This window comes from Moschus berezovskii, chromosome 17 (genome assembly GCF_049115385.1).
Source record: "Moschus berezovskii isolate FMDL1 chromosome 17, NW_MosBer_1.0, whole genome shotgun sequence".
NCBI lineage: Eukaryota > Metazoa > Chordata > Mammalia > Artiodactyla > Moschidae > Moschus > Moschus berezovskii.
Genome location: NC_142476.1, coordinates 43555551 through 43583360, shown reverse-complemented (window position 1 = coordinate 43583360; position 27810 = coordinate 43555551). Strand labels below are relative to the sequence as shown.

General features: G+C 50.6%; 1 protein-coding gene across 1 annotated transcript in view; it reads right to left on the bottom strand.

Moving 5' to 3' along the window:
* Positions 1-6415: 6415 nt before the first annotated feature.
* Positions 6416-27810, bottom strand: part of AJAP1 (adherens junctions associated protein 1) — a 116314-nt gene continuing 94919 nt past the window's right edge. The window contains exons 3-5 of the mRNA XM_055418822.2: positions 10975-11062; positions 8274-8516; positions 6416-6539 (exon numbers count right to left, since the gene is read on the bottom strand). Of these exons, the coding sequence (XP_055274797.1) occupies positions 6467-6539; positions 8274-8516; positions 10975-11062 (404 nt within the window). The 3' untranslated portion in view covers positions 6416-6466. The remainder of the gene's footprint in view (positions 6540-8273; positions 8517-10974; positions 11063-27810) is intronic.

Sequence of the window (27810 nt, the reverse complement as noted above, 5' to 3'; positions counted from 1 at the left end):
GCCACCTCCCCCTGCCCGCACCCGCCCCCCCAAGCCTAGGCTCTCTAGGATTTGCGGGGAGGGAGGGAGTGTGGTTTAAAAAGTGAAATCATTAAAGCAGAATGTCCCTCCTGTATGTCTACCTTCTTTTTAATCTTTAGAAAGTTAACAAATGTGGAGACAAATCCTTGATGATGCCACTTATAAGAAGTCCTCAGAGTTGTCAAGTTCCTGGGGACAGAGAGTAGAATGCTGGGTGCCAGGGGCGGGGGGTGGGGGGAGTTAGTGTCTAAGGGGGGCATGATACCAGTTCAGGAAAAATAACAAGAGTTGTGGAGGTGGACAGTGGTGGCGGCTGCACAAGTGTGAATGTACTGAATGCCACAGAACTGTTCCATTAAAAACAGTTAAAAGTAAAATGGTCAGTTTTATGTTACATATATTTTACTACAATGTTAAGAACTTAAGAAATATATTGGGGAACTTCCCTGGCAGTCCAAGGGTTAAGATTTTGCCTTCCAATGCAGGGGGTGTGGGTTTGATCCCTGATTGGGGAACTAAGATCATACATGCCTCATAGCCAAGAAAGCAAAACATAAAACAGAAGCAATATGGTAACAAATTCAACAAAAGACTTTTAAACAATGGTCCACATAAAAAATCTTAAAATATATATACATATTGAAAAAATATTGTTGCTATTGTTTAGTCACTAAGTTGTGCCCAACTCTCTGCAACCCCATGGACTGCAGCACACCAGTCTTCCCTGTCCTTCATCATCTCCCAGAGTTTGCTCAGACTCATGTCCATTGACCATTGGGTTGGTGATGCTCTCTAACCATCTCATCCTCTGTCACCCATGAAAAAATATGGGGACAGTAAAAGCCAGGCCTAGTGACCATCTGCCCAGATCTGGGACCGTCTCTGGTTTGAGTTGCTGCCCACTGCCCCAGCAGGTTGACCACCAGGCCTCTGCCCACTCTCAGATGCGTCCAGGGTGGGATCTGGAGTCACAGGGCCTCCTTTCCTAAGAAGGGAGAACTGCAGCCTGGGGCTGCTCTCCGATCCTTCCTGGGAACCTTAACCAGACAGATGAGGGAGGCGCTGCTACTGCTTCTTCCCGGGGGCCAGCCGTCTGCTGAGGTTTTCTCAAACAGACATTATCTGCTAAAAGGCTGAAAAGTCTTTAGTGCTTCTGGCAGTGGCTCCTCGGATCCTTGAGGACAAGGGCCCGGCCCCTCTTGCCCCATCCCTCCCTCTCCCCTTTCTGGGCGGTTGCCTGGCTTCAATAGCAAATCTCTGACCTGAAAACCCCCAAGTTTCTGCTGACTGTTACCTCCCTGGGGAAACCTTCGTGGATACCCCTTCCTTTCCTAAGCGCGTTCTGTTTCATCTCTGTTAGAGCATCCATTTCTGTGACTCCTCAGGCCCTGCTTTGTACCTGAGTGTGTGTACATCACACGTCACCCAGGTGTCATGGGTGCCTGCCAGGTCTGCCAAGGGGTTTGCCTGGGTACCAGCTCTGAGCCTGGCCTGCTGGAGGGAGATCAACACTGGATGAAACTCAGAGAAGAGGCACCTGTGTGAAAGAAGCGTTGTCCTCAGCCCCTTATCTGTCTGGAATGACCTTCACATACTGCCTGCCTGGGAGGATGGCTGGAGGGACTCTTGGGCCACTGAGGGGGCCAAGAGTCTTCCAAACTTACCAATATCTGCTTCTATCAGCATCTCAAGCACTTTCCTGGTGTCTGAGTCATTAAAGAATCTGCCTGCAATGCAGGAGACCCAGGCTCAATCCCTGGGTAGGGAAGATCCCCTGGAGAAGGGAATGGTGACCCACTCCAGTATTCTTGCCTGAAAAACCTAGGAACAGAGGAACCTGGCAGGCTACAGTCCATGGGGTCACAAAGAGGCCGACACAAATGACTAACACTTTCACTTTTTCAGAATGAAAAAGAGGGAGGTGGTACAGAGAAGGAGCAATGGCTCCAATTCTGTACCTTGAGTAGCTGTTGAAATAGCAATGCTGGCTTCCTGCAGAGGTGATGGTCCCCTGCAAGCAGAAGGAGAGGTCTCAGTTACCAGGCCACCTTCCAGGCCTGCCCCAGTTCCTGCTGAAACCCTGCTGCTTGCACTCAACTTGAGGGGAAGGGCTGGGTTTTTTCTGATCCAAAGGCTCAGAGCAAGAGCCTCTCAGCCTGGCATTCACCCAGGGAGGGGCAGAGAGGGAGGTGCATCCTGCCTGGAGAAGGACACTGGCGAGGTCGTATAGCTGGTGAGGGCAGGCAGGGGAGACTCTGAGCCAGAAGGAAACGCTGTGGCTGGAGAGAGATCTGAGCGATCAGGGATCCAGGATGAATCCTGACTTGGGAGAAACCAGTGCCCTCTGCTGCCGGGAAGGGGATGCTCGGGCTCCGTGGCCCCCAGAGCTGCAAACCACATGGGGGTCCTGGGCTTCAAGATCTGCATCAGCTTCTGAAGAACAAAGAGAACAGGCAGTTGGCAGCAAGGCCTCCTGGAGAGTGAGCCTCTAGTTAGTTTCTCCACATCCCGGAAAAGCTTCTTGCACACCGGTTTCCTTGGTGCTGGTTCGCAGCTTGGGGAGAAAACGGCTTCCAGAAGGGTCTGGATGTTGCTTTGAAGAAAATGTTCCTTTGAAACTACAGAAGCTGGATATTCTGTTAATGCATTTTTCAGAACAAAGCAGGAAGGCTCAGGTACACTTCTTGTTTTTTTTATTAGTTATCTCCTCAGTGTGTTTTTTTTTGAAAATAATAATAACGCATGATTTATTTCTCACTTGCTTCGGATGCAAGAGCTTTTATGAGTTCTCAGGCGGGAATGAAGTGGCCTTGGCAAACGGGAAGATCTGAACACTGATGAGGTTTTTCTAAAGTTTACTTGCTGCATGAAAAATGACAGGAAATTAGACCAAGAGCCAATGACAGTCCTGTGTTCAAGGTCTCTTTCCTCGGAGCAGGAAAGGCCGCCTCGTTTTGTCTTGCCCAGCGTTCCATCAGGCTCCACTGAGGAGGAGGGTCCAGGGAAAGAGTTTGCTTGAATCTATCACAGAGGCTGAATCTAGGGAAGCGGGCCAAATTTCTGCCCAGGTGGGGTCACCTGTGTCCACGAGCCCCAGAATCACCATCAAGCTGCCCGCAGGGAAGCGGGGTGGGCGGGGCTTGGGTCCCAGACGTGCGTGTGGGTAAGCGTGAGCACACAAGACGGTGTTGTGACAAACTGCGGTAGCATCATTAAAAATGCATTTGGAGAGGCCTAACAGTTATGCAAGAGATAAATATCTCTGCTGGCTCTTAAACCTTAATTAAATGTTCCAGTATTAATTGCTATTTATTTAAGGGACAATAAGAATCCCAATAAATCTGAGCCGTCTACCTGGCTCTCCACCGCTCCATCCTCACATCCAGGCATTAACTGTAGACATCAGGGACACTTCGGATGCGAATGCTTTCCTCCCAGCGAGTGATAAACAGCCTGTCTGGCCCACCGCGAAGGGATGTATAAGCGTTTATCAAGGTCTAACAAGGCTGCTCACATGGACCTCCTGCTCTTTGTCTCCGGGAGGAGTCGGCTGGAGGGAGCCACTGCCCTGAGTCCATAGGCGCTGTGGCTGAGCGTGGCCAGGCTCCAGCTGAGTCCTGTCGCCTCTTCTCACCTCCCCAAAATGCCAACCTGAGATCCATGGTGGGAGGGTCAAGCTCTCCAGACACAGAGGTATCTTCCAGTAGATGGGGATGGTCCTGAAATTGATCCTCATGCAGAGTTGGGAAGTGGGGTCTGGACACCTAGTGGAGAACATGGTCCCTGGGGCCCATCGGGGGTGGCACACTGGGAGAACTCACCCTTTAGCTCGTGGGGGTCCTTCTGTGTCCTGGGCTGCTAGAGGGAACTGGGCGAAGGGGACGGGAAGGTCTTCTGGACCAGCTGCTGCTGCTAAGTCACTTCAGTCGTGTCCGACTCTGTGTGACCCCATAGATGGAAGCCCACCAGGCTCCCCCATCCCTGGGATTCTCCAGGCAAGAACAGTGGAGTGGGTTGCCATTTCCTTCTCCAATGTGTGAAAGTGAAAAGTGAAAGTGAAGTCGCTCAGTCGTGTCCGACCCTTGGCGACCCCACGGACTGCAGCCTACCAGGCTGCTCCATCCATGGGATTTTCTAGGCAAGAGTACTGGAGTGGCTTGCCATTGACCAGAGGTGTGGATAAAAAAGCACTTTTTCCTCCCAACCGGTTTTCTTTTAAAGTCAGGTCTGCGGCTCCCTGGTTCAATCCTCGGCCCAGACTTTTGGAGGCTCTGGGGCTGGTCTCCCAACTGCAAGGCCCCCTGCTCTGCCAAGTCAGGCTGGGTGTCCCCTGCAGGGAGGCCGAATCAGCTGGAAACCCCTCCCTCCTTTCCCACTACCTGACTCCCTTCTCACTTAGGGTGCCATCAGGGATGGAAAGGGGCACAGAGGCATTCCACCAGGAATAGGAGTTGAGGAAGACTGACCGGTGGGCAGAGCATGGCCCTGGAGTCAGGTGGCCTGGGGTCACATGGCCCCACCACTTACAACATGACTGGCCTCAGGCAAGTCACATGACCTCCCCATCTGACCTCAGTTTCCCATCTGTAAGTGGGATTGCTGAGAAGACTGAATGGGTCTCTATATGTCAAAGGCATTCCAGTGAGCTGCCATGTGAATGTGCCATTAGAGCAGTGTCTCCCCCCACCCTCTCCAGTTGGGGGCTGCTTGGAGTAGCAGGCGTGTCCACCTCAGGCCTGCAGGTCTGCAGCTCTTGGAGGAATAGAGCAGAAGTCTTTGATGTGCAGGGCTAGGGTCTCCCAGGTCAATGCCTTATGCATTTATGCATTTGTGAAATCCCAAAGGAGATGCAGCCACTCACCTGGCCGCCCTGCAGAGGCCTCGCCAGGCAGGCAGGAGTTCTGCAGCTAACGGGGAGCTTCCCCATTGCTTGCTGAGTTGAAACGCCAAAGGGAGCTTATCTGAGGCCTTAATGAGATGAGTCACATCCGGGCAGACAAAGGTGCAAGCATCTGATGGAGAAGCTGTGCCCAGGGCATGTGGCTCTTGAATGTCGGGCACAGCCCTCATCTCACCTGCCTGGCCCACACATCTCAGCAAATGCCTCTGTGTGAGTAGGGGGTCAATTTCCATTTTAATCTCATTATATTCCTTTACCCATCGGCTTAACATAGTGCTAATCGGGTCGTTCTGGCTTCAGGACAGAAGTGAGGGATGGACATTTGATGTGAAACAAATACACAATTCGCTAGGGCTGGGATTATGAACTGATTGATTCATACCTGCTTCTCCAAACAGCTGGGCCCCCTGGCCCCTCAGAGGTGCTGTAAGCAGAGGCCTCTGAGGGTCCTGTGTGCTCCCTAAGAAGAGGTGGTAAACCGCAAGAAGCCCCGGGCCCTCCTCCAATCCTGACAATGACATTTCCCACTCAGTCCGCATATCAGAAGATGAGAAAAAGTAAAGGAAAAAAAACTTTTTCAAACATAGATAACCCTAGAAACTGGATTCCCTGCTCCTGGAAGGGATGTGATGTCATGTTTAGAGAGATCTTGAGGAAAAAAAAGATGTTCTCTGTGGATGAGCAAGATGTCATCCTTTGAAAACCCTAGCATCAAACAAGAAAAATGAAAAAAAAAAAAAAAAAGCAAAAGCCCCGGTCACCTCAATTGACTGTTCATCTAGAATGTGCAGTCACTGGGGGGCGACGAGATGCTCTTCCCCCCACAGCAGCCTGTGTGTTCAGGAGGTTCAGCACAGAAGAAAGCAATTTAATGTCAGCATTAAAGTCAATATCATTGAAAGCAAACCAAATGTTCCTATTCAGCAGAGCGTGGCAAATTCATCCCTGTTTTGGTACCGGTCCCTGGCTTCAAATTAGTAGATGTCTCAACTCTTCACTTTCTCTCTTTATCATTTTCTTTCTTATCTCTTATTTTTATATTTCAAAATTGTATTTTAATTCTGCTTGGTGTTCTCTCTCCCCACCCCCACATAAAGACGGGATGGCGGCATGGTGTCTGCCCACTGTGCTGGGGCTCTGATCTCCTCTTGTTTGGGGAAGTGAGGGGTATACTTGTAGCTTGTTTCCAGAACTGGGGTTCCCTGCCCTACAGGGCTTCCTGGGAGATGGAGCAGCATGGACAGAACTGGACAAGGTTCCAGAGCAGGGGTTCCTGAATCTGTTGCTCCCTCCCACCGGGATGTGGGGGCATTTCTAACGAGTGCAGCAGAGAGACCACGCGCCCAGCCCTCTGGTTTGCATCCAGGGCAATGATGCCCTTGCTGAGGCCCACCTGCCATGTATAGACAGGCTCCCAGTATTCCAGAGGAGAGATGGGGGGAGGGGTGGGGAAAATCAAGCAAGGTCCAATAAGAGAGGTACGTACCATGAAACAGACACATGGCGTCTGCCCTGCCCCCAGGAGGTAAAAAAGACTTCGGCCAGTCAGCAGGAGATTTCAAACCATTTCTCAGACACAAAGGCCACAGGAATAAGATGCCGATCAGAAGAAGAGGGCCTGCAGCAAGCAGAAAAATGGGCTTGCGAGGGCTCATATGCAAAACCTGACAGGCAGGCCGGATGGGACCTGTTGCAGAAAACTGGCTTCTCCAGGCAAAAAGAGCTCCCAGAAGGTGATGCTTCACCTGGCCTGGACCCACTGGCCACCTCCCCCTGTGTTGGCCAGTCCTCCCTTCCACTCTGAGAGGCCTAAGAGGACACACAGTTCCATGCACAGGACGAGTCTGGTGAAGATGCACAGAGATGCTATGTCTGGATTTCAGATTTTCATTTGCAGTATGAGTGCAAAGCTCAGGGTCTCTGCCTCTGAGATCAGAGATCCACCGACTTATGCACATTATGGAGAGGGCAGGGCCTGATGCCTAAAATGCCCCTTGCCCCCAGTTATTTTGTCCCCTTCGAGACTGAGCTAATGTTTCCCAGAGCCAGAGAGAACCAACAGAGCATCACCTTTGGCCCCAACGCAAGAAGCTGTTCCCTCCAGGGCTTCCACACCAGCCAGCTGTGCTCACCCCACACATGGATAGGGCTCTCCCAGGACATGGGGGCAGAGAGGGAGACACAGTGAAATACCAGGACCCAGCCACTCCCTTTTCCTCCTCCCCCAAAGTCTGAGGCTCTGGGTGGCCAAGATTTATATCCAAACAGGCACATAGGCATTCAATGAAATGGTTTGAAAGTTTTTTCTCCAATTCTTTGTGAACTCGGCCTTGTGGAAGGCTGGGATGCAACCCACAGGCTCCCCAGTGTGGTCGAGTAAAAGCAAAGTCATTCAGAGGCAGGGTCCTGGGGTTTCTGCTCTCCACTCTTCTCCCCTGGGGAGGGAGTATCTCAGACAGAACATACAGTAGAGTCCGACATGGAGATACCAGGAGAGGAGCAGCAGGGAGGTATCTAAGGAACACCTCCTCGCTCTCCAGGACAGGACAAGGCCAACATGAGCCATGGGCACAACAGCTGAAGGCTCCCCTGAGTCTCCTCGACCTGGATTCTGGGAGGAGCCCAGTAGGACACCTTGGGCAGTGTCCCCAGCCACCACTCCTGTTACTGACTCCATGCCCCTCAAGTCAGCCTGCTGTCCTGCTCATTTCTTCCTAAGATCTTTAAGTCGTTGGAGAATTGTTTCTCTTTTAATTCACAAAATGATGCATGAATGTGTACTCACTTATGAAAAAAAATAGCTTATTGATATTTTAATCTAATTCCGGATAAACCTTCAGAAGCTGACTCAAGGGTTTCTTAAATATTCCCAGGGATGGTTTTAGAGACATGTCTTCTTTGAGGGATTACATATGACTCATTAAAAAGAGCATTTAATAACCAGGAGTCTGCTTGGTGTCTGATATTTCTGCCAGATTTGCTGCTGACATTTTAGTGATTGGGGTTCACAGATATTGACTGGGGAGGGAGGGACCCATCACGATTTGATATTTTGGAGGCCTGATTGGGACTAAGAGGCCGGTTCTGGGCTCTGAGCTGTCTGCTCAGCTTCCAGCATGTGGGATCCAGGACCAACCAAGACAGGTTCATCCACTGGCCAAGTGCAGGGGTCCAGATGTGAACACTGCCACCTGAGTACATTTACTCCGTGCCTCTTGTCTCATCTCAGCAAATGAGCTGCCTGCATGTGAACCGACCACACAAAGAGCTGAGAAATCTGCCGGACACCATCCACAGCCCTGGCATCCCCAGGAGGGGGCAGCGGCGGGCTCAGGCCCGCGCCTGCGCTTACCGGTTCCCATTAAACGTGGACTTGTACTCCCCGGCCGGGTGCAGCGTCTCGTCAGTGTAGACGGGCACGGATGCCCGGACACACTCGTGGGAACACTGGAGGGTCTCGTTGTAGGCCGTGAAGATGTCCAGACTGCTGGGCACCCGGGCAGGCGTGAAGTCGGTCAGGTTCTGGCAACTCTCCTCCTGGTGGTTCGTCTTCCGCTGGTGGCTGTTCCTACGTGGGTTCCCACTCTGCGCGCAGCTGGGGGAGAGAGAGGTCAGGGTGGGGGTCGGAGTGGGGGTGGGGGACTCAAGGCGCAGAGACCCACCAGCATCTCCCGCCGCGCTGAAGCTAAGAAACCTTTATCTCCAGGCATTAATTAGACATCATTTAATAGTAATTCCCAGCCTCTTCAGAAAGATCAACCACAAGCAATGGGCTCTTTTTTAAAAATAAAATTTGAATTTTAGATGCAGCCATTATTGCAGGAAGGATTAAGAAGTGAGGGGTGGAGTTGTGTTATTGGGGAGCAGAGGTCTGGTTTGGCCAAGGAATGTCATCTGGGCGGTGGTACTGACTCAGTTTCCCCAGGAACGCCTAGATGGTATGGAAACGATGATCATGGGGAAGGCTCTGTGCACAGGTCGAGGCAGCCGTGGTTCATGTGGAGTGGACCACGTAATTATCTTTGGGGAGAGATAAGACTGGGAGCTCTTACCCTCAGCCTTTCCTCTGCCTAGGCTCACAAGCCGGAAATGAAACCAGATCGTTTGGGTCTATGAAGAAGACTGTGTTTGTGCCCATGGGTACCTGCCTTCGTTCCCCGTTCTTTCGGACCACAGAGGCTTTCAGACACTGTGTAGACTGCACACATGGGTCCCACCCCTGTTGGCCAGGGACTCTTCCCGGCTCCAAGAGTCACCTCTAGGGCAAGTTCACAAAGACGGAAGGAAGAGTCATGCCCATGAAGGAGGGCGGGGAGGAGATTTGAGGGGGGCGTGGTTCTCATCAGCTCATCAGTTCTCCTTTTCTACCTGCTTCACAGCTCACAGCCTTTGCAGAGTGAGTGGGCTGCAAGGGGCAGGGGTTCATGAGCCTGTCCCTGTATGCTGCTACTGCTACTGCTGCTGCTAAGTCACTTCAGTCGTGTCCGACTCTGTGTGACCCCATAGACGGAAGCCCACCAGGCTCCCCCGTCCCTGGGATTCTCCAGGCAAGATCACTGCAGTGGGTTGCCATTTCCTTCTCCAATGTGTGAAAGTGAAAAGTGAAAGTGAAGTTGCTCAGTCGTGTCCGACTCTCAGCGATCCCACAGACTGCAGCCTACCAGGCTCCTCCATCCATGGGATTTTCTAGGCAAGAGTACTGGAGTGGCTTGCCATTGCCTTCTCCTGTCCCTGTATAAGTTGTGTTAATTCCCCGCCTTTTCCCAATGAGAGATATCCCGATAGCTGGCAGGGAAGACCGCCCATAAATGAAGGTGAGAAGATAGACGTGAAAGCCAGGGGACTCCCCCCAACCCCGCCCACCAACGTCATGGAACCACTTATTCACCCTGCTGGATTGTCTTCCCCAAAAGACTCTTTGAAGGTCTGCTGCAAACCCCAAAGTGTGGGAAAACCAAGAGGAAGCTTGTTGTCTATTACAGCATCACAGTTTGCCACCTCCTTGGTGGGGAGGGGATTTCACCATCAAGACAGCCAGTGGGATCGGACCTTTGAGCATCCATACGGTCCAGGGACCTGGAGCCCCTTCTCCAACCAGCCAGCCCTGCCCAAGACACGCTGCTGAAAGGTGACCATTATCTTCACTATCTCCCCCAGAAAACACCCCAGGGTGTTTGCTGGCCATCAGGAGCTCCAAGACCTCCCTGGGCTGTTCCAGGGTGGTACCTCTCCACACTTTGTCCTCTGTAATCCTGGAGGCTGACTTTCTCTCACATTTCCTCAAGTCTCTGTTACCCGGAGGCTCAGGACACTTCCCTCCCACCAACCTGTGACTTCCTACCAAGGTCAGCAGGGGGATGATTTGCATCCAAGGTGTCTTGGCTTCGATGTTAAGAGGAGCCTCGCTAGCTGGAGGAGAGACTGTGGGCGGACAGGGATCCAGGAGGCATGCGGGCGGTGGGGTCAGCTGGCAGCCCCCCGATTCTCCCAGGGGTGTAGCAGGTGTGTGCACCCAGCAAGGCCAAGCTCAAAGTAGGCCAATTTCCAGGAGGAAATAGGCAAAGACGGGCCGCCTGAAGCAAAGAAGTAACCTAGTTCAGCAGACACAGAGTGGCTGCGAGAGGAAGGCGGGGGACGGCTAGGGGTGGGCAAGGACCCCAGCCAGGCTGCTGGTATGAAATAAGGAAAACCAAACCAAGCTGTGAGGAGGACATCCAGAGGGGTGCTAGGATCTGAGAGATGGGCTTCGGGAACAGGCTATCTGCTGCCTTAGGAATTAAGCCTAGCAGGCTGGGCTTGTGTCCTGCAGGGAAAGCCACTGGGAGGGCACTGTCAGCGAACAACCCCTCCCACTGGGTGGCCAAGGTGCCCGGGCAAAGGTGAGCGGGTTGAGCAGGGCAGGAGATATGTGGCACTTTCCATCCCACACAGAGAAATGGTTCCCTGGGCTGTGAGCTGAGATGGGGTTGAGAAGCAAGAAACTCTGTGTGTGTGCTTCCCCAGGGACCCCCACTGACCCCCGTTACCCAGCCAGAAGGGCCGAGGGTCCTTACCAGTTTTTTAAGACAAGAGTTGTAATCAGAGCAGCTATGACCATGATGAGGGAGACGGTGATGGTGATGATCTGATGGACGGCCAAACCTGGAAACAGAGAAGGAGGAGGGGAGCCGTGAAACCAGAGGCATGAGATGAAGGGGCCCAGGAAGGGACAGGGAGTAGGGACCTGTCCCATCAACCCAGCCCTGAACACGAGGTCCCGTCATGTATTGAGAAGCCCTGCAGGGGGGTCCACATTGATGGGGCCTCATGGGACCAGGTCAGGTCGGTTTCCTGCCCACATGCAGGTGCTGCCAGATGCAGTGGCTACCAAGACTGTTTTCACCTGGAGCCAAGGAAGGGAGGCCCCAGCCTGGCCTCTCTCAGGCCCTGAGAAATGACTCAGTGCTTGGGCAGCTGTGGCCTTTCTTGCACCTGCTGAGCCCTTCACCTGGCACAGGTAAGCTCTGTCACCCCTCCTTTCTCTCCTCCCAACCTGGGTAAGTTCTGTTCCTTGTGTCTGGGCACCAGGGAGGCTGGCCTGCTGGTGGGAGCAGGGTTTGCCTGGACCCAGGAGGAGCCGGGACAGCCCAAGATTTTTTGGGAAGGGAGGGAAGAGAGGCAGGTGACACTGTTGTAGACTCAGGGTCACTGGAAAGCATCTTCATCTTTCCAGATTCCTCTCCAAGAAGTTCACTGCCAGATGAGCTTCCAGAGAATAAGAGATCCAGGCCCAGCAGGTGATGTTTCCTGAAGTCCTAGAGAAAGATCTGCAGTCTGGATTCCAGGTGTGTCTCCTCTTGTGTGTGTTAACCACCATGGGGGGAGGAGGCAGGGGAAACAGCAGACAGGGACAGAAGGACTGGTCACTCCAGGAGCAGGGCAGCCACAGCCCCGAATGAGAGTGGTCTGAACCCCACACGAAGGCCAGGATGGCAGAGGACAAGAGTTCTGTCTGTACTGTCCCTCTGTCCATCCACCCCCACCCCCTGCATCACCTCCCATAAACCAAAGATGCAGAGGGAGGGAAAAAAGACAGGCTGGCAACACCTCCGATCCCTTCCCATGCATCTTTCCATCCTTCTGGGGACACTAGGGTTGAATCCTCTGGTCAGTGAGGTCCACCTGGGAGGTCCAGGACTCTGGTCCTGCTCTTCTCCCATCAGCAAGAACCACAGCTGAGGAGCTGGGGGCTAACAGCCATAGGGGCTCTGCAGAGACCCCTGCAAGTGGCAGCACCCTGCCCCCGGAGTGCTGACTCTGCCTTTCTTTCATCTCTGCCACTCGAGTATGTCTGTCTCCACTTCTGATGTCCAGGTGCGGAGGTTCACCCATCACACCTGAGGACCCTGCCAGTCCTAGAGTGAGGACATGGCATGCGTGTGGTCCAGCGTGGAGCATCTCAGAGATGTAAGACTTTCTTTTGGTGGCCTCTGAAGGACACAGTCTCACAAACAGATGGTACCTCTCCACTGAGTATGATCTTTGTGGGGGAAATTGCTAATAAGTGATTCAAAGCTGGCATGGCCAGAAAACAAGTTCTTCCTGGCTGCCTCTCTTTCGGGCTATTTCTGTTTGTCCCGAGGAATTCCCTTCCTGAGCCCACAGAATAAGCAACACTCGGAAAACTGGAGATGCCATGGGCCTCCCTTCACTCATTCTTTTAGCCACTGATTTAAGAATCACCTATTGAGTACCTACTGCATGCCGAGTGGGGCCAGTTTTGACTGACTCAGTCTGCGTGCCTGCCCTCAGGAACAGCTGCTGTGGTGCCCATCTTTAAAAGTGGCAGCGTTCACTGCTGGTTCTGACCAGTGGCTTCCCATACACCTGTGCCCAATACGCAACACGTACTGTAAAGCTCTGAGCCGGTTTGCCTTCCCTCTGGGTCTGCCAGATCAGCCTGACAATGGGGTTGAAAGCTACATATGCCAGTAGGGGACCACCCTTAATCTCACCACCAACAAAGTGTCCACCAGTCTCAGTAACCTCTATATATTCACCAGCTTCTTCCCTGAGACCCAACTCAGGCTGTGTTGGAAGAGGGAGGTAGACACGGACGTCTAGTTTAATGGATGATCGGGAAAGATGGCTGCTCAGTCTTCCCTAACCCTCCATCTACACAATCCTTCTGATTCAGTTAAGAGAGAGGATGCTGTCGTGAAGAGTATGAGCTTGTCTCGCGTCTGCACTTCTTGTGATGATGGCCGTGGTGACTATGCCGGTGCTGATGCTGACGACAGTGATGAGGATGTCGGTGATGTTGACGGTGGAAATGGTAATGGTGGTGATGATAATGGTGATGCTGTTGCTGTTGGTGATGGTGGCCTGATGACAGAAATGGTGACAGTGGTGGTGATGATGTCATTGGTGATGATGGTATCGTGATGCTGGTGGTACGATGTTGGTGACGATGGTGGCAGTGATGATATGGTGATACTGAAGGTGATACTGAAGGTGATGGTGATTATAATGATGTTGGTCCTAATGACGGTGATCACAGGCATGCTCAAGTATTAGAAACTGTCAGGTGTGTATTACGTCATTTATTATTTGCAACAACACTCGAAGGTGCATACTGTCATAATAAATATGGAAGTGAAAATCATCTGGACAAGTTTGTTTAAATTCCTTGGATCACATAGAACCTGATGGCTCCTAAACCCGTACTAAGAACTGTAGTATTATAGGATTTGATCTCAGACTTTATTCATTTCCGTTTTGGCTTTGATCTGGGGTTCTTGCATCTTCCAAGACAGAGGCTGGCACCACTACCCTCTACATTCCTGGGGAAAATAATCTGTTAAATTATGGATGCTGGTGTTTAAGCCTCATCATTTCTTCCATGGATAGATCTCTTAAGGAGTGCTCTGGACCCCTGTCAAGAGCCTCTCAGCCATCTTGGCAGGTCATACTCCCAAGCCCATGAAAAGAACTGCACCACTGTTTCTTGAACTAAACCTGCCATCTTCTTGGTTAGGAGAATTCAACATCTATGGAGTATAAAAGAGCACACTGAATGGCAGTGAGCCAAAAGTAGTAGGGATTGGTTCAGCTTCAGGCCAAGCCCAGCTAGAGGCATGAGAGCTCCCTTACAAGAGCAGAACGCTTTGTGGTCCATGCCCCAATGTCTGCAGGGCCAGAGAGGCCCAGGCCACTACTGGACTTGGACCCCACATACCAAGGGAATTCTTCTGTTGGGTTGAACATCTGCAGTGACCAAAGTCCTTGGAAGGGAAGAGCTCCATGACCAGCTGCACCTTAGATGTTTAATTCCCTCCCACTCCCTCTGTGACTAAGGATGGGGAAAAAAGCATTTATTCTCTTCTTTTGGTGAACAGAAGAAACTGATGATCAGAGGGGAAAACAGCTGACTCAAGGAATGCCCTCATTGATGACAGGAAGACCAGAAGCCCAGTCCTTTGCCTAAGGTTCTCATGAGTCTTTGAGCCCTGAAGAAAAAGCCCAATGTTCATCATCTTTATATCCACCCCTACTCCCAACCATGCACAAACTGCCTGACACAGAACCTTGCAATAGCACTGTGTGACATATTATGAAATTGATAACTGAAAAGTAGAGAACAAAAAGCCAGGGAAACAGGGAGAAAGTTAATGACATAATTCCAATGTTTGCCTTGTTCTAGAGGCCCCTTTCCTGCCTTCTGTGTGAAATTTCTCCATAGGACTTGCCAAGTTAAAACTTGGAAAAAATGATATGTGGGCTAATAACCAGCCAGGATCATCTGGGTGGAAGTACAGCAATAATATCATGGCCATGCTCTTTAGAAAGACTTCTCTACGCCTGTCTTCACACCCGTGATCAATTTAATCCACTGCCGATCCTGCAGAGCCCGGGTGTAGGTAGTTCTCTACTCTGGAAAAATCAAACGTCAAGCTCCAAATGAACAAATCTGTAACCACATTCTTTGCAATAAAAGTAGTTAGAGGTAAACTCCTTACTGCTCCTCATGTATTTCATGTGCAAAGCAAACAGCCTTGTGCTTCCATGCCTGGCCCGTGGGTTGTGATGGGTCACTGGGTTCAGGCATAAGGGACGGATGACTACAAGAAGACTCCGCAGCCAGGATGGTTGACAAGGACCAGGCCTTTTGACACGTAGTGAGAATGATATTTGTAGGAAACAGATTAGAAGATGTAAACCCAGTGAGGATGTCTCATCTTTTCTTCTCTTTGAGAGGTCACTTCTAAAAGGATGATAGAACTTCTCAGGAGAAGCTGAGTAGTGTTTCAAGCATCTGTCTTATCATTCAGGTTCCCCAAATGCCAGGAGTTGTTTCCTCATCTGTGTAAGTCCCTTAAGTCTGCACAGATCCTGGGTAAGCAAAGTTTGACATAAGGAGCCAGATGATAAATACTTTGGGTTTGGCAGGTAGCGTGACCTCTGTTGCAACTTCTCAACCCAGCTGTGGATGATAAGCAACCAGTGGGCATGGCTGTGTGCCAATAACACTTTATTTACAAAAACATACAACTGATTTAGGTGAATAGCTGAAGGTGATGTGGCTTATCAGTTAAGAAATATGCAATCAGTTTTGAATGGTTGCTTAAAGCTGGGACTCAAACTGCAAACTTCTGGTACTATACAACCTTCCTGCTCTATCATCAAAGATCTGGCATCTTCTGAGACCTTCACTGTCACTGTCAAGGTGATATAAAGACAGTCAAGCATCTGTCTTATCAAGTGGGGCCAAAACTACTAGCAGTGGACAGCTTTGCCCTACTGGATACGTTCATGCAAAGCTGGCTTGAGAACAGATCACTCGGAGACACTCAATTAAACAGGATTCTCAATTTTTGGAGACTAAAGATCAAGGAGAATCTTAGCAGTTGAATCAATAGCCCTCAGGAATATTTCAGCCATGCGTCTACCTCAATTTTTCCTTTAGGGTTGAAAAGAAGCTTCACTGTGTGAATGACAATAAGGACCCATATTATATAGAACAGGGAACTCTGCTCAATGCTCTGTAATGGCCTATATACAAAAAGAATCTAGAAAAGGGTGGAATATGTATATCAATACCTGACTCCCAAGTGGTTCAGTGGTAAAGAATCCACCTGCCAAGCAGGAGATGCAGGTTCGATCCCTGGGTCGGGAAGATCCTTGGAGAAGGAAATGGCTACCCACTCCAGTATTCTTGCCTGGGAAATCCCATGGACAGGGGAGCCTGGAGGGCTACAGTCCATGGGGTCACAAAGAGTCAGAGATGACTGAGCAACTAAAAAACAAACAACGTAACTGATTCACTTTGCTATACAACAGAAACTAACACAACACTCTAAATCAAGTATACTCCAACTAAAAAAAGCTTAGGGTGGCTTCCCTGGTGGCTCAGAAGTAAAAGAATCTGCCTGAAATGCAGGAGATGCGGGTTTGATCCCTGGGTGGCATGGCAACCCACTCCAGTATTCTTGCCTGGGAAATTGCATGGACAAAAGAGCCCGCAGAACTACAGACCATGGGGGTACAAAGAGTCAGACATGACTTAGTGACTACAGCAACAAGAGCCAATAAAAATTAATTTTTAAAAATAAAGGAACGTTCAGAGCATAAAATCCTTACATTGGAAGAGGTCTTACCCCTTGGTCTGTGGACAGGGTTTTCACTGCCACAAATGGGGCTGTTCGTAGGGAAGCATTCACCCAATTTTTCTCCTTTCTGAATAATTTTTCTCAACACTCCCATCTTCAATGATGTTCCCTCTGGTCAGGTCTCTGGTACTCATTACATGATGCAAAAGCAACAACATCTATGCCATAAACCTTACTGACCCTGAGCAAGGCCAGCTGTTGGGTGGGCTGTGATTGGGTTGACAAGGATATCACCTTAAGGGAACATACACTCTATACCCTCAAGAAAGGAGGGAAAAGACAACTTACTTTCTCCTCTCCACCCTCCAAGGTCAATCTTGAATCTATCTTCAGACTCTTTGCCATTCGGACATGGTCCCAGTGCGCAGAGCAAGCTGTGTGGGGAATCTCGCTTCCTCTTCCTGACAGGTGTGATTGTTCCTGCTAATTTAGGGGCTCTTTCTGCTCCTGGTAATTGCCACTGTATACTAATGTGCTAGGAATCAGCTGCCATCCGGATAATGAAAAATTATACCCAGAATAATGGATGGCGACAGATGGATTACCAAGCGCTGCATCAATCAATAGGGCTTTTATGGATATATTTGTGGTGGTTTGTAGTAAGATCAGGTCCTGAAGACTGATGGGGAAATTGGTAATCCATCTCTGGGTCTGGATGATTTTCTTATTAAATGCAGCTGAATCAACTGTCCGTGGCAGAAACCAGCCCTTCCAGGACCTCCCTTCCAGACCTGAAGGGGAAGTGGGGCTCACCTGTGGATACCTGAGGCAGGAACAAGGGCCCCGTAACTGAGGAAAAGGATAGCATTTCTGGGTTTACACTGGCTCATTTCCAAAGCAGGGCTCTCATGCACCCACATTATGGGAACAAAGACCCAGTGACAAATGGATGCAAGGATGTCTGTCTCCAGGGGCTGGACAGGTGACTGTGGTACCCAATTCCACCACAAAGAGGCCATTCCTTTTCCACAAACACCACAAAGCACTGAATACACAGGACATCTTTGACAAATGGTTCCTGGCAACAGTGCAGAAATGACAGCATCCACGGGGTCACAGGTGAGAGGCCAGCCTCACTTTCTCGAGGAACAGTAACCACAAGATTGAGGCTGTTTCTGAGGCACTTGGCCACCTGGAGGGGAGCAGGCTGTTGAGAGAAACTGTACCTTCTAAAACTGGGGTGTTCACAGAAAAAGCTACCTGCTTTGTGGGAGACTCAAAGGCACATCATTTTCTAACTGACCCGGAAGAGCCTTCCAAGGAGTGAGTGATAGAGAGGTTTAGAGGCAAGACTGTTGAGATGACGTGTCCACCCATCCAAAGTCCCTCCAGCCTGGGGCGGGACGTCAGCGGAGAGCACAGAGGCTCACCCAGGAAACGGCTGTGCCGACACCTCAAGGAATCACCCCAAAGGACCTCAGAGCCTGGGCAGCAGTGGTCCTGGGCCGGGAGCATCAGGCTGGGTCAGGAGACGCAGGGGACATGGGAGGTCCCACTAGCATCTAGAAGGTAGACATCAAAGATGCAGGCAGAGATGCAGATGTAGAGAATGGACATATGGACACCACAGGGGGAAGGGGGTGGGACAAACTGGAAGAGTAGCACTGATGTGTATACACTGTGCATGCATACTAAGTTGCTTCAATCATGTCCAACTCTTTGCAACCCCATGGACTATAGCCCGCCAGGCTCCTCTGCCCATGGGATTTCCCAGGCAAGAATATTTGGGTAAGCTGCCATTTCCTCCTCCAGGGGATCTTCCTGATTCAGGGATCAAATCGGTGTCTCCTGCAGCTCCTGCAATGCGGTGGATTCTTTACCACTGAGCCCTTGGAGAAGCCCATATATACACTACCATGTGCAAAATAGATAGCTAGTAGGAAGTTGCTATGTAGCACAGGAAGCTCAGCTCAGTGCTCTGTGATGACCTAGAGAGGTGGGGTGTGGGGGGTGGGGTGGAGGCTCAGAGGGAGAGGATATATGTATACATATAGCTGATTCACTTCATTGTACAGCAGAAAGCAACACAACATTGTAATAACAATTATCCTCCAATAAAAACAACAATAACAAACCCAGAAGCCAGCAGACATCCAATAACGCACAGGATGGCCTCATGAGAAAGAAAGACCTGGACCCAAATGTCAACTAGGCTGAGGCTGTCTGCAAGAAGAAATGGGTGAACAAGACACGGGCATCCACTTCTCAAACCCCCAGCAGACCATCTGAACTGACTCCCGGTGTCACCATCACTGAGGCAGCATGCAGCTAGCAGGAAAGAAACGTCCCGAGATGACACCCTCTGGGGCTGCAACATGAGAAATGTGGTCCTTCCCCATCAAGTCTCTTCTTCCCCTAGTCTTGTCCCCACGCAGAGCAGAGACAGGACTGGCAGCAAGGGTGCAGGACTGATCCACCCGGTGATGATGCTGGCAGTGATACCACCCGTGCTTCTCAGTGAATGAGTTCCCGTGCAGCTCAGCACCCCCTCCCTTGCAGAAGAGGGCACAAAGATGCTCCCCATTTCCATGGGGAGATAGCACAGAGCAACCTGGGAGGTCCCCAAGGCCACTTTCAGGTTCAATAACTCCCTATAAGGGCATTGAGCAAAGCTATTAAACTCCAGTTACAGTTTGTGACAGTTCAATGCTACAGATTAAAATCAGCAATAGGAAGAGTGTGGGAGAGACCAGTGGCCTCCAACCATTCTGCCAATGGAGGTGTGGTCAGCATGATGCTTCCCAGTGACCACGGTGACAACATGCACAGGGTATGCTCAGCCACTGAAGCTCCTCCAAGCCTGAGTATCCAGTCCTGGTTGGGGCTTGGTCATGTCTACAAGGCTGACCTCCCATGTGGCTGGCTGTGATCTCCAGCCCATCCAGAGGTCAAGCTGACATAGCAGCCTACAGTCCCAGCCTAAATCACCGTTTTAGCATAGGCTATGTGCCCAGTTCAAGACCCCAGGTAAACAAAGACCTTCATACCAGGCAGCACACTCCTGGAGCTGAGGGGTGACTTCCTAGGAGGTGGGACCAAGAGTTTTCCTTTGAGCCAGCTTAACCCTTTTTGCACATACAGCCGAGACTCAGCAAACACGGGACTCAGACCCAAGCAGGCTTGTTCTTGGCCTGCACTGTTAGCTGGTGCCTGCACAGCCCGCTGGAGAATGGCAGTCTTCTCTTTGCATGGGATGGTCAATGGCTGTGGAGACACAGTCCTGGGATGACACCCACTCTGCTGTCCAGAGTCTTCAAAAGGGATTTGCCCTTGAATGACATCCCTGACACTGGGCTCAACTAAAGCTGTTCCATCCACATTGTCCACATCTGGGAGCACGTTTCTCAGTTGAGAAATTCCTTCACTTTTGGACTTGAACTAGAGAACCCAGTGCTGCAGATGGGACGACAGAGGGAGCCTGGAACCTAACACGGTCACACGGATGTCAGATCCAGACCACAGAGAACACATCCGGCTACCTTCACTCTTCTCAGCACTGTCTTCTCAGCCAGGTCTCAGCTCAGTCCCTTCTCAGCCTGAGGGCCAGCTCTGCCCATCCAGACCTGGGATCCATGCAAGAGTGGGGTGTGGGGCACGGCGAGCTTCAGGAGATCCCACTCACAGGCAGCAGGGTTTGCTCCGGGTTATGGAGTTGGCTTGTCCCCCTCAAGTGCAGATGTTGAAGTCCTGACTCCTCCACCTCCCTAGAATATGGCCTTGCTTGCAAATAGGGTCCTTGGAGACGCAATTAGTTAGTGACTTCATTCACACTGGAGTCAGGTGGCCCCTACTCCCATGTGATTGGTGTCCTTATAAACAGGGGCATGTGGACACACACAGGGGGCAGGCTGCAGTGATGCTGCCAAGAGCCAAGGATCTGCTCGGAGCCAGGAGGGAGCCTGGAAGGGAGCCCGTAATGGATGCTACCGTGGTTCCGGGAGAGCTGGTGATGGATGCTTCCGTGGCGCCTTCAGAGGCAGCACAGCCACGCAGACACTGGCCTCGACTTCTGGCCTGCGGAGTGCTGAGAGGACAGAATCTGCTGTGTGAGCCTCCCCCTCCCCCCAGTCTGTGGGTCTGCATCATGGGGACCCCAGGAATAGACTTCACCTTCTGACCTCTGTGACACTCGGGCAAACTGGGGAGGGAGGTGTCAGTAGGGTCAAGAAACCCAGAGCCCTCACCCTATGGTCCACTTCACAGATGACTTCAGAGCCATGGTCTTGATTTCTTTTTTGCCCCCCCTGCTCCATGCCCTTCAGTCAGTCCCCTGACAGGGCCACCACAAAGGGAGGGAACCATGTGCCCAAAGCCATGATGGTTTATCTTTAAAATGTTTCCCATTTTATTTAGTTTTAAAGATCTAGTTTCATTTATTTTGTTTACTTTTCACGCCACATGACACATTGGATCTTAAATTTCCTGACAAGGACTTGAACCCATGCCCCCCCACATTGAGAGTGCAAGGTCTTAACCACCGGACCACCGGGGAAGTTCCCAAGCCCCCATCTTAACCACACACTTCACCAGTGCCATGACAGCCAACAGGGGACAGGTGACTTGGTCTCTCTATATTGGGTTGAATAGTGTCCCCCTAGAACTCATGTCCCCCAGAACCCCAGAATATGACCTTATTTGGAAATCGGGTCTTCACAGATTTAATGAATTACGTAAGGATCTGGAGATGATGTTACCCTAGATTCACGGCAGGCCCTCAGTGCAGTGGCTGGTGTCCTTATAAGACACACAGAGAAGAGCACACAGAACAAGGGAGAAACCCATGTGAAGACGGGGGCAGGGGAAGGAGGGATGTGGCCGAGGAGCTGCGGCCACCAGGAGCTGGAGCAGACGAGGAGCATCCTCCCCCAAGCTGCAGAGGGAGCAGGGCCCTTCAGACACTGGTTCCTAACCTCCAGGCTGTGGAGAACACCTTTCTGTTACTTTATGCCCCAGTCTGCTCCAGGACACACTGGTTTTGCCTCAGTTCCCTCATTTACAGAAAGAGGCAGGAGGAAATGGTGTTTCCCCGGTGGCTTAGCAGTAAAGAAGCCACCTGCAAAGCAGGAGCTGCAGGAGACGCAGGTTCAATCCCTGGGTCAGAAAGATCCCCTGGAGGAGGGCATGGCAACCCACTCCAGTACTCTTGTCTGGAGAAATCCATGAACAGAAGAGCCTGGCGGGCTACAGTCCATGGAGTTGCAAAAGAGTTGGACATGACTGAGCAAGTGATCACAGGAGGAAGGTTTATTCGGGGTTGATAGGCAGTCTTTACACTTCTCTGGTGGCTCAGACAGTAAAGAATTTGCCTGTAATGCGGGTGACCAGGGTGTGATCCCTGGGTTGGAAGACCCCCTGAAGTAGGACACAGCAACCCACTCCAGTATGATTTTCTGGAGAATCCCCAAGGACAGAAAAGCCTGATGGGCTACAGTCCACGGGTTCGCAAAGAGTCGGACGCAACTAAGAGACTAAGCACAGCACACAGTACACAGGCAGTCCTCAGCTGCTGTCTCCTTAAGGGCAGGTGTCTTTCCTGGCAACAGTGAGGCTGGTCCTTCTTCCACCCGGGAAATGAATTCCTTCCAGAGAGGGACTCAGCTGGCCTGCTGAGGGGTTGAGATCCTGTGCCCCTGCTCCTGGGGTCCCTGATACCACACCCAGCACAACAAAGCCTTAGGGCAGAGAACAGAAAACTGGGACACGTCTGGCCCACTGCCTAACATTGTAAATAAAGTTTTATTGGCACAAGGCCATGTCCATTCATTTACGTATTGTCTAGAGCTGCCTTTATGCTACAATGGTGGAGTTGAGCAATGTGGCTGAAATCCTAAAATACTTCCTATGTGCCCCTAGGGGACAGCTGAAATCCCAGAGTGGACACCACGGTGCATGGGGCGTGACTGGGGTGGGGTGCCGTGAATAGTTGGGGAAAGCAAGGGGTGACCCTGCATACCCTTTTTTCACGTGTCTCTCCTGCTGCATGACCACACGGGTTGGAGGGTTGAGCCACAGGGTCGCCACTTTCAGAGGGCTTTGAACTAGATTCAACGGCTATGCATATGGGTTGCCCACAGAAGCCAGGGCCTATCCACCTGGCCACTCGACCAAGTTTCGATTCAGTGGGCAGCAGTGACCAGGATGTTGTCACTGCTGGTCCAGGAAATGTGCCCCCAGCCTGGGGCCCTGGCCAGCCAGACACAGGGGTCAGCTTTACTCATTCACAGGCAGCATCATTTCCCACAGAAAAGCCAGTCCCGAGGGAGATACAAACTGTGGGAAATTCTTAAAGAGATGGAAATACCATATCATCTTACTTGCCTCCTGAGAAATCTGTATGCAGGTCAAGAAGCAACAGATAAAACGAGACATGGAAAAACAGACTGGTTCAAAATTGGGAAAAGTGTACATCAAGGCTGTATATTGTCACCCTGCTTATTTAACTTCTATGCAGAATACATCAAGCGAAATGCCAGGCTGGATGAAGCAAAAGCTGGAATAGAGATTGCTGGGAGAAATATCAATAACCTCAGATATGTAGATGATACCACTTTAATGGCAGAAAGAGAAGAGGAACTAAAAAACCTCTTGACGACAGTGAAAGAGGAGAGTGAAAAGCCTACTTAAAACTCAACTTTCAAAAAACTAAGATCATGGCATCTGGTCCCATCACTTCATGGCAAACAGGGAAAATGTGGAAATAGTGACAGATTTTATTTTCTTGGGCTCCAAAATCACTGCAGACAGTGACTGCAGCCAAGAAATTAAAAGACGCTTGCTCCTTAGAAGAAAAGCTATGACAAACCTAGATAGCATATTAAAAAGCAGAGACATCATTTTGCTGACAAAGGTAGGTACAGTCAAAGCTATGGTTTTTCCAGTAGTCACATATGGATATGAGAGATGGACCATATAGAAGACTGAGTGATGAAGAACTGATGTTTTTGAACTGTTATGTTGGATAAGACTCTTGAGAGACCTTTGGACTGCAAAGGAGATCAAACCAGTCCATCCTAAAGGAAATCAACCCTGAATAATTCATTGGAAGGGCTAATGCTAAAGCTGACACTTCACTATTTGGCCATCTGGTGTGAACAGCCAGCTCATTGGAAAGGCCCCTAGAGCTGAGAAAGATTGAGGGCAGGAGAAGGGGGCAACAGAGGTTGGATGGCATCACTGATCCAATGGACATTAGTTTGAGCAAACTCCAGGAGATGATGGAGGACAGGAAGCCAGGTGTTCTGCAGTCTGTGGAGTTGCAAAGAGTCGGACACGACTTAGCAACTGAACAGCAACAAAGCGAGAGGCAGCCACAGCTGGGATGGAGTCTGAAATTCCAGGCAGAGTGCACACTGGGGCTTCTCAAGTGTGCCACTGTCCCCTCCTCTCCCGTGCTGTTTCCTAATCCCCTCCAGGACCTGTGGACTCACAACACATACACATGCACAAGCACACAAGGCATTCTGTGGATACACACACACATATGCACACACGCACGCATGCTGAATTTACTGCTCGTCTCATTGACGAACAGAAGCAGCTGACATTCAGCTTTGAGCTCAGTAGCCAACATGGAAATGACCCATTTCCTTCACTGAACTCCCAACCGCATTAGAATATTCCAACAAAGGATGGCAGGCTGGGATGGGGTGTAGGCGGGCAGCCAAGTATTGCCTGATGCTAAGGAGGGGTGAGGGACCCGGGAGGGACACACAGGAGGTGCCCATCAGCCAGCACTGCTGAGAGCACACTGCGCAGCAGGAGCTCCGGGTCCCACGTGTCAGCTGCAAAGTCTGTGACCGGATTACTCACCAGCGGAACCAGCACCCACCATCAGGATGGGGTCTATATTTAGCCCATAAAACAGTGAATGGCTCAAACCTCCAGGCAAACAATGAGGCCTGCCTGCCCCTCCTCTTAGAACCATCCTCACAGGGTCACCTGCACATTCCTGTCTGTAGACCATGTGCCCGGAACTCCCAAGGGTCCAGACCAGGAGGTGAGACAGTAGGTCAGTAGTTCCCATCCTAGTAGGTGATCATGACTGGGCAGAGGCTCAGGTCACCTTCCTGGCACAGGACAGGGCTGGGTGTGGCCCAGAGCAGACTCACAGTGTAGCACATTCCCAGTAAACAGAAGGATGTGAGAGTTGGACCATAAAGAAGTCTCAGTGCCAAAGAACTGATGCTTTCCAATTGTGCTGCTAGAGAAGACTCTTGAGAGTCCCTTGGACAGCAAAGAAATCAAACCAGTCAATCCTAAAGGAAGTCAAACCTAAATATTCATTGGATGGACTAATGCTGATGTTCCAATACTTTGGCCACCTGAATCGAAGAACCAACTCATTGGAAAAGACCCTGATGCTGGGAAAGATTGAGGGCAGGAGGAGAAGGGGACGACAAAGGATGGTATAGTTGGATGGCATCACTGACCCAATGGACATGTCAGTCAGTCAGTTCAGTCACTCAGTCGTGTCCGACTCTTTGCGACCCCATGAACCACAGCTTGCCAGGGCTCCCTGTCCATCATGAACTCCCGGAGTTCACCCAAACCCATGTCCATTGTGTCAGTGATGCCATCCAACCATCTCATCCTCTGTCGTCCCCTTCTTCTCCTGCCGACAATCTTTCCCAGCAGCAGGGTCAGCTCTCCGAATCAGATGGCTAAAGTACTGGAGTTTCAGCTTCAACATCAGTCCCTCCAATGAACACCCAGGACTGATCTCCTTTAGGATGGATTGGTTGGATCTCCTTGTAGTTCAAGGGTTTCTCAAGAGTCTTCTCCAACATCACAGTTCAAAAGCATCAATTCTTCAGCATTCAGCTTTCTTTATAGTTCAACTTTCACATCCATACATGACCACTGGAAAAACCATAGCCTTGACTAGACGGACTTTTGTTGGCAAAGTAATGTCTCTGCTTTTTAATATGCTATCTAGGTTGGTCATAACTTTCCTTCCAAGGAGCAAGCGTCTTTTAATTTCATGGCTGAAATCACCATCCACAGTGATTTTGGAGCCCAGAAAATTAAAGTCAGCCACTGTTTCCACTGTTCCCCATCTATTTGCTATGAAGTGATGGGACCAGATGCCATGATCTTGGTTTTCTGAATGTTGAGCTTTAAGCCAACTTTTGAACTCTCCTCTTTCACTTTCAAGAGGCTCTTTAGTTCTTCTTCACTTTCTGCCATAAGGGTGGTGTCATCTGCATATCTGAGGTTATTGATATTTCTTCCGCCAATCTTGATTCCAGCTTGTGCTTCCTCCAGCCCAGCATTTCTCATGATGTACCCTGCATATAAGTTAAATAAGCATGACATGGCCATGAGTTTGATCAGGGAGATGGTGAAGGGCAGGGAAGCCTGGCGTGTTGCAGTCCATGGGGTTATTAAGGGTCGGACACAACTTAGCAATTGAACAACAACAATAGACAGAAGGACCAGCGCTGCATCCATTTCAGAAAGCCCCAGGGAGCGGGGAAAGGTGGAGGACGGATAAATTAGGAGCCGAGGATTAACATATACACAGTACTATATATAAAATAGATAAACAGCAAGGACCTACAGTAGCGCATGGAGAACTGTACTCAGCATCTTACAATAAGCTATAAGGGAAAAGAATCTGAAAAAGAATATATATGCATAACTGAATCACTCTGCTGTACACCTGAAACTAACACCTTTCCAGTTAACTCTACTCCAATAGAAGAAAGAAAGCAAGTCCATGTTCCTATGCAAGTCCAGTCCCAGAGGCCTCAGTTCCACTGATCTTTTGAATTTTAAAATTCCCCATGCCCTTGACACGTCTCCAAATCAGACAGACAGGAGCCCAGACTGCAGGGCATTTACCTCCCTGTTGCACGTGCCCTCGTCCTCTTCCTACTTTTAGTGACATTTTAGCATGGTGACCATGACCCGGGACAGACACGGCTGTCCAGTGGCTCCATCAGACAGGAGCAGATCTGATCGTGACTCCACAGTCAACAGGCAGAGACCAGATGGAGGGCAGAGTGAGTGGGTCTCAGATGCCAATCAAGCACTGGAGGGGCTTCAGCATCCTAGCCAGAATACCCCTTGCTGGTCAGTGTGTCACAGATAAAGACAATCATGGGACAGTGACAGATGTCATAATGTTAATAACCCAGCAAAACCCTGAGGCCGGGAAAGATTGAATATAGGAGGAGAAGTGGGTGACAGAGGATGAGATGGTTGGATCGCATCACCAACTCAGTGGACATGAGTTTGAACAAACTCCAGCAGAAAATTGTTCTTACCTCCACTTGGCACCCCATGCAAAGCAGGTGCAACTACTGCTCCTAGCTTGGGGTCTCAGGAGGAAGAAAGAGTTTGTCTGAGATGCAGTTCTGAGAACATGATTTCAGATGGGAGCTGACTGCTGCATATTTGGGAGTCACTCATGAGAATGCTTTCTGCATGCATTCAGGATGTCTTGAGGGGGCGTGGGGTGGGGGGCATGCTCTCATCCCACAGAGGCACATGAAGTGCTATTTGATGAACAAGGCAGGGTGTGACCATGATTGTGCTTTGCCGGCAGGACCTCAAATGGCTACAATATAATTTCCCTGGTCCCCGTGCAGACTTGAGAGCCCCCAGCAAGACCAGATGAAGATGGGTTCCTCTTTTACGGAAGGGCCCTGCTAGATAGGAAAATGTCACGTGTCCTGTCAGGAGCTGTTTATTGAGGACCTACTGTGTGCAGGCACCAGACTTGACACTAAAGCTGTAGTTGGGGACCTAGGGGGCAGGTGTCATCAAAAATGCTCAAAAATAACTATGCATTGTTTCTATGACAAAGGCTCCAATGACAAGAGGTACAGAGAAGGCCTGACATGAGCCAATCTAGGAAGGCAGGGAAAGGGTCCCTGAGACCCTCAGACTAGCCCCCTGGTGTAATGTCACCATGGTGATCCCAAGTGTTCCCCCTCTCTCCCTCCCTCCATCCTTGGCACTTGGAGTGCTCCTGCCATCCCCACCCCCAATACGGTGACCTGCCCTGGCTCTCATCTCTAGGCTGGGCCAGTGATGCAGCAGAGGCTGGGCATGGGCTTGTGTGTGAGGTTGGCTCTTTTGCATGTTGCTGTTTCCGTGGAAACATACCCAGGCTACTACTGGTTGATGGGAGGCAGGTGGAGCAGAACTGATGACCTCAATCAATGGGATGGAAGCCAACCCTGGGGCAGGCAAAGCAGCCCCAGCCATGTGAGCAAACCCCAGGAATTCACTCAT